The sequence below is a fragment of the Mytilus edulis genome, chromosome 9 (genome assembly GCF_963676685.1).
Source record: "Mytilus edulis chromosome 9, xbMytEdul2.2, whole genome shotgun sequence".
Taxonomy (NCBI): Eukaryota; Metazoa; Mollusca; class Bivalvia; order Mytilida; family Mytilidae; genus Mytilus; species Mytilus edulis.
The window spans coordinates 46842884-46859072 of NC_092352.1; the positions used below are offsets into that span (position 1 = coordinate 46842884).

A 16189-nucleotide genomic window follows, 5' to 3' on the forward strand; every position below is an offset into this window, starting at 1 on the left:
TTAAAACACCAATTAATCAATCAATCCAAATTATTAACATTTTTTTTTATATCCTCACCTAATCAATCAGACAGAATATAAATAAAGAAGACATTCATAACTATTTAAGGATCATGATGTGACACAAGTTTCTGTCACAGTTTGCATGCATTTTCTTCTATGGTATCTGAGTCTGAATTCCAAACCTAACAAAATGTAGGTCAATGTCACCCATTCATATGGACATTCTACTTTGAATGATGTTTATACTGCTGGCTCATAAGGTTAAACTCCATAAGCAGACATGTCATGCTAGGTGCTGTGTGCTGAGGGGTGACAGACCAAGTGCTAGTTGCTTAATATTCAGTGGTAAACATTTCATACATATTTCAGGATCAAAATGAGTTAACACTGTACAAATTTGTAAGCATTAAAAGACTTGACCCGTTTTAAAGTAATATAACCATTTAAGACTGCAACTGGATAAACTATCCACATTGATTTTAAAATGGGTCAGAGCTTAAATTTTTTTTTTTGGTGCAGCGATTGTAGAATCTCACAAATATTTCTCAATATCACAATAAGTTCTATAATGAAAATAACACTTCATTAATTTTGTGCACCCACAGAACTTTATGAATTACCTTCATCAGGAACCCTCAAACACAGACATTTGAAAGTCAGGGATGCATAAATCTTAGGAGCTAGATGACCAAACATGACATAAAAAGAAGGACCAAATTCAGCTTTAAGTGTCCTTCATAAAATTACCTCATAAGCAAATCTATCTGGTAAGCTTAATTCCTCAATATCACCATTAAAAGTATCATATTTCTCCATCTAAAAATAGAAATAAATCAAATAATACAGTTAGCAATATGACAACTCTATAAACTGATTAACTGCTGGAAAGATCATGATAGGTAAACTGCTTTGCTTTTTGTTTGTAAATGTAAGTTTTGAGAAAATTGTGAAAATATATTTATGAAGATGAAGGTATGATAGCTATTCCTTGAAAGTTCTGCATTAAAAAGAGAAAATACTTTAAGATATAGCAGGTGTATAACTTCATGAACTTAAAATAAATCTGTGGGAGTTTGATCGACTTTTGTCAAGCGGTTCATAGGTAGTTGTAGATAAATATTGAAGTGTGACACAGTGACAAGTAAAGTTTTGTTTGAGTTAAACTGGAGAAATGTTTTTCTTACCTCTTGTTTATTTGGAGTAAATGTGAGTAACTGTTTGAGTAAATCTGGAGTAAGAATTTCCTCATCCATTAAATATAAAGCTTGTTTCATCTGATCTATTGACATCCGTAGATGTCCTAATAATATTGCTACAAAACAAGATATAGATTTCTAAATAAACTCGTTATAGATACTAGGATTGAAATTTTGTATTTGCGTCAGACACAGATTTAGTCTACAAAAGACTCATCGATCAGTGATTCTTGATTTATAAAAGTCAGTGTGGATTAATTGAAACCACATATTTTCCTCAATAAAAACAAATTGGTATCCAGGATAATACATAAACCACTGTAAGTAATCATAATAAAAGTTTTGCTTTATACTGTTTATTTTTAATGATCTATTGAAGATATGCTTCATGTAAAAAAAAAATGGAAAAGTGTTTCTGGTGTATTTTCATATCACAGACCTTTTATTTATTTGAAAGATGATATTAATAAAGTGGTACCAAATTTATATTCTTCACATCTTTTTAAAAATTTGTAAACATAAAAATCACTCTTTGGTGAAACAGATTATGCTAAACTTACAGATGTTATAAGCTTTCTTAGGACTCAGAATGTAAATTTCATTTTTCTTTTCTGTAAACACTGAAAATATAAAAAAATTTGCTAGTTTATGTTATTAACTATTTCATATTTTGTTTGTTATGTATAGAGAACTATCATAGGAATTTATATAAATATTTTCTGAATTATTAAAATTAAATATATTAATCTTTATGAATATTCTCTTTTCTAGTTTTTTTTATTTTATATAGATTAGACCGTTGGTTTTCCCGTTTGAATGGTTTTACACTAGTAATTTTGGGGCCCTTTATAGCTTGTTGTTCAGTGTGAGCCAAGCCTCTGTGTTGAAGGCAGTACATTGACCTATAATGGTTTACTTTTTTTAAATTGTTATTTGGATGGAGAGTTGTCTTATTGGCACTCACACCACATCTTCCTATATATAGTTTAACAGTACAAGATGTATATTTTTAACTTTATGTTATATCATATCGAATCAAACTAAACATTTCAAACAAATGCAACAATCATAAATATGTATTGCTATCTTAACAAGGAAAACCTTACTGCCTATAATAGTATTTATATTTTGTAGTCATTTTTTTTTATGTATAAATACAGAGATTTAAACTATCTTATACCTGACATTCTTCTTTGGTTCCTGTGTGAAGCTGAAAATTTACAGCAATATAAATTAACGTCATACCAAAATAAGATTACTCATTTGGGATTTTTGTTTTAAAAGACCAGAAAATATAATACATATAAAGCAAAAGACCTCATTGCCATTGGAAAGTTTGACCTGAGAATTTTAAGAATTCAACTAATGAACAATCAACCTCATGAAACAATTACTATTGCATTGTAACACTATTACATTTTCTTTCACAAGTTAACTTTAATGTAATGTCTGTGAACTAGAATAGACGAAGACAAATAGTTATACCATATTCAACAACATATATTGCAGTCTATTAAAAATTTAATAAAAAATTATGAGAAAAAAAATCACAATTCAATAGACGTTTATAAGAAGAATGCAATTTAAAAAGAAAAAATTCAATCAAAAAGGAAAAGTTGGTCATATCATGAAATACACCTACGTTTGACAGGATTGGTACTAAAATGTTGTTCCAGCTCTAAATACTTCAGAACATCATCAAGATCTTCCTCATCTCCCAGCTGAAACAAATAACATTAAAATCAGCTATGCTGAAAGAAAATATTACATCCATATGGTCTTCATATATAGATTAGGTTTTCAGTTGAAAAGTTAAAGCAAATATTTATTTTTTAACAAGGGACATACAGTAACTCAAGGAAGAATATGTATGTTAAAATAGGCAGTCACTTCACAGAAAAAAGAGTTAGGCAAACTTAGATAAGTAAATGTATTTTGAAAGATGTGTACGAATTCATTTGTCTGATGCAATTTTACCTTTCATAAGTCCAAGTTTTACTTTTTATGCTTTATAGGTAAATTATGAACACATTTTTTTTTACAAAGAGTGGTGTTATATATATATTCTGCTCAATGATTTAAACAAAAATACATTATGCAAACAAGAGCTGTCAAAATGACAGTAAACCGGATTCTTTAACATTTATTTGTGTTCTGGCATTTATCAATACATTGTATTACAAGGACCAAAACTCCTAATAGGTAAAATTTATGATTATCAATATCAAACTTGACTTCCATGTTGTCAACAATAACAACATATAAATACCTTTATCAATCATAGAATGCTTCTAAAGTTAATGAATCCCATTTCTGTTGTATAATCTGCCAATAATATTCAGGTAACACAATTTTTCAATCTTTCAAGAACCGAAAGGTTTGGTTGAACGGTTCATGAGCAAATGCACGGACACGACATTTTTTAAACTTTCAAGAACCGTAACTCCTGAACGGTAAAAGTCAAAATCGTCATTATTGAACTTGACCTCCATTTTTTTGTCAGTAACAACATATTAAAATTTTAAAAGGTTTGGTTGAACGGTTCATAAGTAAATGCACGGACACAACATTTTTTAAACTTTCAAGAACGGTAACTACTGAACGGTACAAGTCAAAATCGTCATTATTGAACTTGACCTCCATTTTGTTGTCATTAACAACATATTAAAATTTTAAAAGGTTTGGTTGAACGGTTCATGAGTAAATGCACGGACACAACATTTTTAAAACTTTCAAGAACCGTAACTCCTGAACGGTAAAAGTCAAAATCGTCATTATTGAACTTGACCTCCATTTTGTTGTCAGTAACAACATATTAAAATATTAAAAGTTTTGGTTGAACACTTCATGAGTAAATGCACGGACAACATTTGGTTGCTGCCCGACCGCCCGCCTGGCCACCCGCTGTACATCCCCAAATCAATAACCGACATTTTTGACACAAAAATCCGGTTAAAAATAAATCAGTTAAGCAGAATACAATGTATGAATTTTAAGTTTACAATCCCATCCTAATGTTCTGTCAAGACTAAAAATAATATTACCTGCCCCCAGACTGTGTTTCCTACTTTTTGAGCATCAATCTTCTCCCAGTTGATTCTTTTCACATTCATCTTTCCTTTAGGTTCACTCACATCCTCTGTATTAGTTGGGAGTGGTGGAGGAGGGGGAGGGGCTGTATAATATAAATAAAATGGCTGTAAATAACAGTTTTGAACCAGTTGAAAGATCTATTACTCGGATTAATCATTATATTTGTGATACCAGACATGGATTTCATGGCTATTGGTGAATCATGAATTGTTCTGTCAAGTTAAAATTTCAATTGGCTTCAATGCAAAATCTATTGAACCATGGTATCAAAAATCCTCATTTTTCTTCTTCTTGTAAGCCCTATATAGTGGTTTCCACAAAAGTATATGAAACCACAGTATGTAAAAAATAAAAAAATAAATGATTTTACTGTTCCTTTTTTATGATTTTTCATAAAACATTATAAAGGAGCATATGATTTCTGTTTCCTGCAAATTTGTATATCTGATTAACGAAAGTATCATGATGAATTAAACCAACTTCACCAATAACCTTTGAGATCGCATCAGGTAGCACCTGCTTCATATTAAGTAATGTTTTGTGAAAAAGTAAAACACCAGTTACCTTAAAAAGTACTTAATTTTCTTTCCTTCTAAATCTCTCAATTTAACAACAACCTCTATATATTCTAAAAAGCATAACTTACGAGGAGGAGGTGGAGGAGAATGCACCATTACCTCCTCTGTAAATGATATGGATTTAGGTCTCAAACGGGGAGAGGATTTTGGACTTAATGTTGCATTGCTGGGACCTCTATGACCGATCTCTAGTGCACTAGAACCAGCATCTAAATCTGAAACCTCAGCCGCCATCACAGCATCTAATTCCTTCAAAGCCGTTAAAGCTCGTCTGTTAAAAGAATCACCAGCTCTCAGGGTAAAGTTATTACAAATATTGTCACGATCACTTTCACTTTCAGATTCTGATTCAGTTATCACAATTTCTGGAGGTGAAATTAGTCCTGACATTGTCCGTATTAATCCTCCATTTTGTTTATGAAATGGAATAGGATTTTTTAAACTACTTTTCAGTCTGAGGCTACTTGAAGGAGATTTATCTTTTTCTTCTTGTTCGCCAAAACCTACAGGTATCACAGTTACATATTTGTTAGTAGGATCTTCATCAGAGTCTGAATCTGTAAGAAAAAAGATGAAAATTACTGTTGATTCATGGTCATTCAATGGATAATAGTTTTCATGTGGACTTTTTTTTAATAATGTTTAACCACAAATTTAAATGTTTAACAAAGTAAAAATGTTCTAAAGGCATATGTGCATATATCGGCAAACCACAAAATCACATATCCACAAGTTTTCCTCCATCACAAAAAATTGGTAGTGTGGAAAATACAGGAATCCATTGGAAGAACTATTTTACCTTTTTCTACAGTGATGCATTGTTTATCAAACTCCAATCTATCGATTAATACTATATTTATGATAAATTCAATTTTAGTTCTTGTATAAAAAGTCAGTGTCATTTTTCATACTGTTACTATTTTCAAATTAAGAATTCATATTTTTGTCACTCAGCAGTACTTAAATGAGTACACTTATATAAATAAGATTGATGCCTACCATATGACTCATGGTTGTCACCTCTATTGGCCCCTAAGAACATTTTTTTTGCCTCTTGCACTGCCCTTCTTGTTTGTTCTAATTCTTTCAACAGCGCAATGTCAAATCCTTTAGTTCCGTCTATAAAATATGAATGAAGGATCTATTTTTATTTAAAGAAAAGAAATAAAACTCAGAGTATCATTGTATCAAAATTTATTCAGACCTTCTTTTATATGTTCTTACTGTGACTTGACTGTAATACTGATCTCAAACTATTGCAGTTTATTAAAAATACTGACCAACTGTTCACCTGGTTAGAAATTGAAACAAACTGCTGAAAAGAACACATACAGGTACCTATGGACATCGAGCTAACAAAAAGTCACAGAAGCAAAAACTAATTATGAGATAACTATATTGTATTTTAAGCTTGGCCTTCGTAAAACATAGATTTTACTGTCTCAAATTGAGTTTACCTAACGCGCAGAGCTGAGTTGGGAAACCGATTTTTGCGAAGGTGAAGCTAAAAATAATACAGTTATCTCCATTCTAATGCCACATATTAAAATAAATTTCATTTGATAAAAATTTTTGCTTAAAATTGCCATAAATGAAAATGTCTGCGAAACTGTTGCATCGTCTTTATCATCTAAACAATGTGACGTCATACATGTCAAACATGAATACTAAACCTATTGGTACTTTTCGTACGCTTCAGAATGGTTTCAAGATAGACAAAAAGAAGATTATTAGGCTCAAAAACTGGCTATCTTGTTTATTTTTTGAGAAATTACATACCTCAAAAAAAATCAGAATTAAAAATGGTGGCTTTCTTAGTTACGGATTGGTAGAACGTGGAATCTAACCCCTCAAAATATTTGTCAATGTCCAATGAAAATTATCGTTACAAACTCATTGCATTAGAATATTTGATTGTCATCACAACATGACCAATTTAAGAATTAAGAATTCATTGATATAGGCAGAAATTTAAATATTTATACAAATAAAATAACTATTAGTTCTTCCCTCTTCTATCCCAGTTTTGTCTCTCTGTTGTTATATGTACACAAAATCATTTGTAAGACTTTTGTATTTCCATTGCTACAAGTACACAAAATCTATCAAAAGACTGTCATAAAAACTACCTCTAGCATCCATATCGTCATAGGAATACATGAACCCAGGATGCATTGTTTTCCATAGTCGACCTCTTGATCTTCGTACACCTGCTTTCAGGGTTCTATAATGGGCATCATCTTCTGAAGAAGACTGTTAAAATTAAAAGTTCAAGGATGTAAGCATAAACACATATTGGTTTGATCTCCAAAATTAGCAAATCAAGGCAGACTTCTTTCTTAGCCTGTGCATTAAGAAATGGAATATTGTCATTTTAGAATATAATGCAATTTTTATCTTTGCAATATTGAGAAAAATCCTGTTTAATTCATATAAAAAATTACAAATGTGAGTTAAAATTATTGCGATTATAACCCTATTGCATTTTTCACAATAACAAAAACGTCGCAATAATTTCTGAATTTACAGTACTTGGTCTTTCTGGGAAAAAAAAAAACATGACAGAAAGACATTATGAATAGACTAACAAAGAAGTAGTCCTGTTTAACTCTCTCTCTCTGAGTAGGGGCAAACAAACCACATGAACAGGGTAAATTCTCATGGCCTTAATTTAAAGACATTACAAATTAAGTCATACCAAATTTTCATGGCTTCTTCTCCAATCATCTAATCTGTTTTGACCCTCTGAAATAAAACAAAAAAACTCAATGTATATATTATGGGGGTAGACCTAGGTTAAGGGAAATAACTCTTAAAATCATCAGTACGTTTGTGTCAACCATTTTCAAAAATGTATTCTAAGCTTCAAGGTTACAAAGATTATTTTCAATCTGTTTCAGGTAAATGCTTAAAATTCATTGACAAAACTTGACTTTTACAAAATAATTGATTTAAAGAGTTATCTCCCTGAACCAAGGTCTACCCCCTTAAGTTGAATCCACTACTTTTTTTCTTTTTCTCTTTTATTAAGCATAATTGATTTCAGAACTGCTTACACTACCAGAGCACCTTAGTTCATCCCTAGTTTTTAAGTAGTTTAAGGTTGCTCAAACTTAACTTTTCAGTATAGTTTTTGTGAAGTGTTATAGTGCTGTATTGGTTTGTCTATATTCAACTTTTACATTCTTACTTTTTGTAACATCTTACATGTTTGTAAAATATAAAATGCATTAAAGAAGACATTTTAAACAGCAACCCTCTTAATGAAAATATATTGCAGGTTTTAAAATGGTGAAATTCTTGAAATGCAGTCTATTTTTTAATAGACAACATGATATAATTGAATATTTAGCATACTTAATCTTAATCCATTAATAGGACCATCTTGAAGAAGATTTTTTCTTGGCATTCTAGGACTTGGTTCTGTTGATGATAGGAAGTCTGTTATATGAACACTGGATTGATCTAAAGCTGGAATCAGAAAAAAATCAGAGTTATCTCCACTTGAAACTATTTTTTTTTTTACATAATTTCATTAAAATCAGATTTTGGGTTTTTGTTTAATTTTTGGTAGATATATACATTTTTGTAATATCAATTTCATTGTTTTATTTCAAATTTAATCTATAGTTTTTACCAACCATACTATATTTAAAGTTGAATATGTCATATAAAACAATAACTCATGACCTCCCATGCTATTTTCTTAATAGTCCAGTCAATCTAGCATAAATTTGAACCTAACCTTGAAGTAATTGCAACAGAAGATTTTTAAGTTTTAATCTTAAGCATTATATCCCAAATATACACAGAAAAAAGTTCAACAAAATCTAACTTTAGGAAAATTAAAAAATCACGATTTAAAAATTACTATGGAGATTTGAATTGAAATGGTAAATATTTCTGCAAAAAAGACAGAAATATCAATAAAAATTGATACAAAATTATAACTTTATCGCTTCTATATGTATACAGTATGTATTTATTCTTGATATTTTTGCCGTCTTTATAGAGTAAAACAAACAACTCGAAAGGTGTTTTCATATCTTTTATCAAGCTGCAACCTAGATTTCATAATTCATTAGTTTGTCGAGGTAAAGAATCTCAAATTTAATAAAATAATTAAACATATATTCTTCTTATAGCCATAAATTTGCAATTTCGTTAATGTGATATGTGCAAAAAAAAAAAAAAAAATACCCATAACACTTCGGTTTTGTACATTTCATGAGAAGAAGATAATATAATATAGTCAAATAAGAACTTATAACACCATCAAAGCATCATACTTTACATTAATTTTAAGAAAATCAACCAAAAACTGACATAAAAAGGACTCATTTTTGCGGAGTTATCTCCCTTTCCAATGTTAATTTTTATAGGAAATTAAAAATGCTGATTTAGAGTTTTCCTAAAGTTAGATTTTATGGGACTTTTTGTCTGGGTATATATGGGGCTAAATGTTATAGATTAGAACTAACACATTTTCTGTTGCAATTGGTTTGAGGTTCAAACTTAGTTTGACTGGACTATAAGTCTAATTTTATGTGATCCTTTTTAATCTATATGAACAATAGAGCAAAAAGATGAAAGAATTTTTTGGTTTTACTAATAACTGTAACTAGTTATAACATTACCTTTGGAAGATGGACTGAGATTTAATTTTTTGATGGTATATTCTTGATGGGCAGATGACAATAGCTGAACTATATAATTCCATAAACTTTGTTTAGAAGGTGTGTCTAATATCACATTCATATCTAATATCAGGTTGTCTATTTTCCTGAAAAATATAAAAAGAATGGAATATAAAGTAAGGGCTATGAAGAATTCAGTGTAAAAAAAGTATGTGTGTGCAGAAGATATTTTACAAATTTCCTAAAGTTGTCTAATATATCCCAAAAGCCCTCAAGAATTCAGTGGTATATAAAGGCTGTATATGATATTACATAAATTAGATTGGTTAAGCAGAGATTTACAGCAATCTGCTTAGTAAAAAAAAATTAAATATGTTTCTCAATGACACAGAAACCCAACTACACAAGAAAAATAAATTAGACATCCAGGTCATAATACTGTATTCTTTGCAGAAAAGGGGGTTGGTTACAGAATAGCCTAAGTCATTGAACTATGTCACTGAGGTTGTGAGTTTGAATCTGGCATGTAGTAGGTGTGTTAGACTCCAATCTTAATTGTCAGACTAGGATTGCCAGTTTTTCTCCTGAAGCTGGTGGTTCGCACAGGCTTCCTCCACCAATAAAAACTGACCACTAAGAAATATCACAATAGTGTTGAGAGTGGTGTTAATCACCAATCAATCAAAGGAGAAGTATAGAACATTAACAGTATAAGTAAACAAAGAAAGTACATAACACTCTTTAATATATCAACCTGTTTTTAGAGTATATCTGTAATGCTTTCTTTAGCTGCATTCTTTCTCTTGATGTTAATAAAAACTCCATTTGTTTTTTAAAAGATGAGAAATGAGGTCCATTAGTTGGTGTTGATGGTGATGAGAAATCTGTGTCATGGTTTACTAGTGTACTGCTACTGGCTATAAAAATAACAAGACATTATTTATAAAAAGTTAAAATTAATTGTTCAAATTCTTTTCACCTAAAAGCAAACAGAAGGTATGTGAATTTTTTTAACAGAAATTGCCACTTAAAATTGGCAGTGATGTAAAACTAAAACAAATTGTCACTTTTTAATTTGAGATTAAAAGGTTAATTATGTAATCAAGACTTCACCAAGAATTTCTGTGTTAAAATAACAACAAAAAAGGATCTGTCTTTTTTTTTTTTTTTTTTTTTTTAAATTCTGATACTTTCATACTGCAGTTCAAAATGTAAATTTAATTTGTGGAGTTAAACAAAAAATTCAGTGGTCAATCTGCAATCTGACATCAATTTGTTCATATATCTATTCTTGTTTGTCAATTCACATCACAGCAGATCATACAAGAATTACACCAAATTACAATTCAAAGAAATTTTCATCAGACATTATGCAAACAATCTTGAAATTCAGTATCCTAGCCCAAAACCAATCAACTTTCCCAATTTCTAAGTGATTTTTCCTAAGAGAGGTTGTGACCTGACTCTCAAAATCCTCCATGATTTGAACTGAATACCTTAAATCAGGCATTCAATCAAATGAGTCAAATAACTTTTAAAAAATTCAGTCACCTATATGTTAATTCAAAACTACATTATAACAGATTAAAACAAATATTACATGTGTAAGTGATGCATTTTCTGATGCAAGAGTTGCTCCTGTGCATAATCTTTTTTTCAGAAGTTGGCAAGTATGTACCCCGTAGAGATCAAGATCAAAGTCTTTAAGGTGGTACCTAACACTACAGGGAGATAACTCTGTAAAATCAGCCAAACATTTTAATAACGTTGTGTTGTAAAGGGAATATTAAGCTTCTCAATGATCAAAATTGGTATTTGTCAATTTGCTATATAACCAGTGTAATTTTTCTAATAAAATGGTTGGTTCCAAATTTTTGAAATTTATATATTTTGGTTAAAGGATCAAAGTAAATACTTTGTCAAAATTTTATGAAAATTAAACGAGCCAAATTAATTTTAGAGAAAGTGTTGGGTACCACCTTAATCTGACATTTTTAAACGTTTTTTTTTTTGGTTTCTTAATTGTTGTTTAGTTAAAGTTGAGTCTGCAATATTCCAGGATGATTTTTCAGTTTTCAGTTATACCATACCTTTTGATGACCATGTACTATGTCGTAGGTCAAAACTAGAATTGGACATTTTATCATGATTCTTCCTTCCATTTGTTCCTCTTCGTTTTAATTCTGTAAAAAAAAATACAAGTACAAAAAAAATAAAAAGCAAGCATCAAAATGTCAAATACTACCAAATATTATAACACTTAAGGAACAGCTATCTGTATGTGAAGAAATGGCGCTAGCAAACATGGGTTACACTTTTACTATCTGCCTATCCATAAATAAGGAGCCTATAATTTAGTGGTTGTCATTTGTTGCTGTAAATCAAAGATGTTTTTGTTTATTGTTTTGTGCTTAAATCAAGCTGTTAGTATTCTTGTTCGATTTGTTTTTATATTTGTCAATTTGAGGCCTTTTACAACATTCTTTGCTCTCTTCTCTTTACATCATTTGGTCTCTGAAACATTGTCTCATTTGCAATCATATCAAATATCCTCATTTTCTTAAGGGAAAATTACCAAATTAAAAAGGACATGCTTTCATTGTTGCTCTTCAACTGATAAGTTACCTTGTACAAGACTCCTTGGTAGACCTCCTTTACCGACACAATAATCCATGTGTTCTGTAGGTAGTATAGGTAATATATATCTCCATAAAGTCTTCTTAGAATGAGTGTCTAATATCTGGGTCAATCTCTTGTGAAGGTCAACAACATTCCTGAAATGGATAGTTTGATGAACACTTATTTTAAAAGACTGATTGTACTAGTAGTAGTATATGTGACTGTCCCAGGTTAGGAACCTGTAATTCTGTAATTCAGTGTTTGTTATTGGTTTCTGTCAGCCATCCCCCTCCCATAAATCAGGCTATTGGTTTTCTCTTTTGAATTGTTTTACAGATAAACATAGATTATCTTCATCAAATCCTTAACTGTCACTATAATTTGATAAACTGGAATTAAGACAGATCTTAATTGAGTTTGGCCATGAACTGTAATTCTTAAGAACACAGGAACAATTTTTTGATTAAATAGTTGTCTCTAGATGTCAAAATATGAATTTATGCTGCATTTAGAAATTGAGAGAGGTCATAATAGATACAAATACAACAGTGCATATTCCAACCAACTCTCATTAATAAAAGTATGCAAAATAGACAAATGATAGTATCATTTATGAATTAAATTGAATAAAAGGTAGTCTATGATATACAAACTTTCTACTGTCATATTCCAACATAGCTTTCTTCAGCTGAGATCTTTCTTTTGATGTCAATAAGTAATAGGCCTGAAAGAGAAGACAACATAAATTCAATTGATGGTAAGAAAAACTTTTGTATATTATAAAGTAATACAATTTTGAAATGAAACACAGTTAATATTTCTGTTCCTTCTTAAAAACTACTTGAAGTGTATTTGGAAAATTATTTTAAAGTATGAATTTACAAATTCTGAAATAAAAAGCATCATAATCCTTTCACTTCTTATAAAACATTTGAAAGTTTTTAACTATGGTGAATTATAAGAAAACATGAATGATTAAATATAGATCTGGGTTACTTGAGTAGACGAAAATATCGAAACTTTTAAAGATTTATCTGTTGAAACACATTTTACCAAGATCTCATGAAACATGATGTAAACTTACACTTTGCTTAAATGTTTTGCCATCTTTCTGTTCTTCTGTAGGTTGCCAATCTGATGAGGCATGACTTGTTGTAGTGGATGCTAAAGACAAAGTGGATGGTGTTCTTGTATGCAAACTACCATTTAATCTGACACCTAAAATGTATATGTATGTTATGTTAATACACATTATATTTATACCTGTTTATAAGAAGTGCTAATTTAATTTTGGATGTAACATGTCTTCTTATTGGCTAACAGTGTTTTGTTTATCAGCTCATGGACATAATTTTGTCATGTGACTGTGAAGTCTTCAACGTTCATGATTAATACACCGGTTTAAAATTAATTATAAGGAATAACTGTATTGTTTTTTTTTGTCTATTCAGAATAACATAAAAAATGTGGTTCACACTTAAAAACAATCATTTAGCGTGTTATTCAGTGTACACCACATTTTTTATGATAGTTCTACATAGAAGGAAAATATAACAGTCATTTCTTAATTAACATCATTAAGGCAAAATCATTAATGAATCATGTTTCTAAAAGTTACTGCAATGATGCAATTGCTTAAGTTTTAATTGGGTGTTTTTTGGTGCTAAATTCACTTATAACATACATGTAACATCCTGAAAATTAATGAATTTAATTTTCTATATATAGAACAATCTAAACAAGAAACTAGAGGCTCCAAGGAGCCTGTGTCGCTCACATGATATTTCTATTACTGCAACAATAAATACATGAAATAATGCAAACGTTATACTTTTGCTCTAGTTTCAGGGCTAGAGATACAAGTTAAAAACTGCATTTTCCCCCTATGTTCTATTTTCAGTCATCCATGTTGGTTGGCAGGCTGGGTCTTCGGACACATTTTTCAAACTAAATACCGTAATTATGATTGTGACCTAGTCATGCAGTTTTGTCAGATTTTCGACAGTTAAGAACATCAAAACGTGCCAATTTTACAGCTATGATTTGCTTTTTCCAAATAATTTGTCTCAGTAGTTTCTGTGGAGAAGATTTTTGTAAGATTACAAAAATTTGCATAAATTGTTAAAAATTTGCTATAAAGGTCAATGACACCTTAAGGGGTCAATTGACCATTTTGGTCATGTTGACTTATTTGTAGATCTTACTCTGCTGAACATTATTGCTGTTTATAGTTTATCTCTATCTATAACAATATTCAAGATAATAACCTGCAAAATTTCCTGAAAATTACCAATTCAGGGGCAGCACCCCAAAAACAGGCTGTCTGATTCTTCTGAAAATTTCAGGACAGATAGATGTTGACCCGATAAATATTTCTTACCCAGTCAGATTTGCTCTAAATGCTTTGGTTTTAGAGAATCTACATTTTCTATGTTCTTTTTTTAGCCATGGCCGCCATCTTGGTTGGTTAGCCGAGACATTGGACACATTTTTTAAACTAGATAACCCAATAATGACCCTGTAGTTTCAGAGGAGAAGATTTTTGTAAAGGTTAACGACGACGACAGACTCCAAGTGATGAGAAAAGCTCACTTGGCCCTCTGGGCCATGTAAGCTAAAATTGCATAAAAATAAAAACCAAATATAAAATTAAATTAAAATTAAAATTTATAAAAAGATGAAAAATGTCTCAGTGTGCTTGCTATCATTGATGATTTTGCTACCTAATGTAATTTCAAAACAATTAAAGTCATATGAAATGTGTGACTGTTGAAAAAAAAATGTTTTTCCAATTCTTGAACCAATGCATTTATATATCATAAACTTAGTCTTCTGTGCATGATTTTATCATTTTTTACGCAAAGATATATCGTATAATCGTAATTTTTTCTCTCTTTATCTATTATAAAGTCAAAATATAGCAGCTCATAAATTGTTGTGTTTTGAAGCCATAGTTTACTGATTGTCAGCTTTTAGTAAACAATCAACAAAGAAGCATGGATATTGAGCATGTGTATAACATGCATATATGTACAATCAGATAATAGTTTTTTTTAGTGATAGATCCATGCCTATTGGGATCACAGGATTTTTACAAGAAGGGTCATGCTAAGGTCACTTGAATACGGAAAATATTTTTGAAAATTGGTTCCTTGAAGCAAGCATTTAAAAAAAAGTATACTTCTTCTAAATGTGAACAAATTAATGAATTTTCTTCAGAAAAAATATATGTACATAAGTTAAATAATAACTATCCATTTTGTTATAAAAAACATAAACATAATTTTTTTTAATTTGAGGTTTCATATGACTTTAAAACCAAGTACCATTCTACCAATTCTGATAAAAATTGGTTAATTCTTAAAACATATATCAAAATGTCCTTTTTAATCAGGGCTCATAAATCTAGCTTGGATAATAAGCAAAATGTTGGATGCAATTCTAAAACAAAAATTTCATTTTAACATGGTTCAAGTAGGCAAAACTATTGTAAAGTGAAGCTTAAATGTTAGACCATAACTGAATAAGATGAATATGTTGAGTTATGGCAAAATAAATGGGGAATATGTACAGGGGACAATACATGATACCCCCACTTGCAAATAACATTATAAAAGGACATAACTCAAGAAAGGTAAAAGTGATACCATCCAAGTTCAAACTTGATCTTTGTTTTGTGATAGTAAGCATTGTGTATAGGTAAAAATAAACTGTTATCATAGAGATATGTCTCACCTTTTTGTAATTTTGATTATGCAAATGTTGAAATCAAAATAGCGATACTTTAACATCTTACACAAATTATGCAAATATTCAAAGTCTATGAACCATGACTGAGTTACGTGGCTAAACAATCTCTATGTAAATGAGATGTGCCAATGCTAAAACTAACTGCATACCAAATACCATTGACTTATTATAATTCGTTCCTAAACCTAAACACAAACATTAACTTGTAAACTATGTAAAAGTTTCAAAGTCAATGAACCATGAAGAGGGGGTGGGGCTATATAATCTCCATGGAAATGATACTTGTGAATGCCAATAAATTTTCATACCAAAT

The 16189-nt window shown here is 30.2% G+C and overlaps 1 protein-coding gene across 1 annotated transcript in view; it reads right to left on the reverse strand.

Annotated features, from left to right (window-relative positions):
- LOC139489714 (delphilin-like) overlaps positions 1-16189 on the reverse strand; it is a 56942-nt gene that overhangs the window by 14962 nt on the left and 25791 nt on the right. The window contains exons 8-24 of the mRNA XM_071276447.1: positions 13211-13344; positions 12780-12850; positions 12133-12281; positions 11598-11690; positions 10262-10424; positions 9508-9653; positions 8228-8341; positions 7569-7615; positions 7000-7123; positions 5870-5989; positions 4939-5427; positions 4244-4374; positions 2842-2920; positions 2380-2409; positions 1760-1819; positions 1188-1315; positions 751-819 (exon numbers count right to left, since the gene is read on the reverse strand). Coding sequence (XP_071132548.1) covers positions 751-819; positions 1188-1315; positions 1760-1819; positions 2380-2409; positions 2842-2920; positions 4244-4374; positions 4939-5427; positions 5870-5989; positions 7000-7123; positions 7569-7615; positions 8228-8341; positions 9508-9653; positions 10262-10424; positions 11598-11690; positions 12133-12281; positions 12780-12850; positions 13211-13344 — 2147 coding nt within the window. The remainder of the gene's footprint in view (positions 1-750; positions 820-1187; positions 1316-1759; positions 1820-2379; positions 2410-2841; positions 2921-4243; positions 4375-4938; positions 5428-5869; positions 5990-6999; positions 7124-7568; positions 7616-8227; positions 8342-9507; positions 9654-10261; positions 10425-11597; positions 11691-12132; positions 12282-12779; positions 12851-13210; positions 13345-16189) is intronic.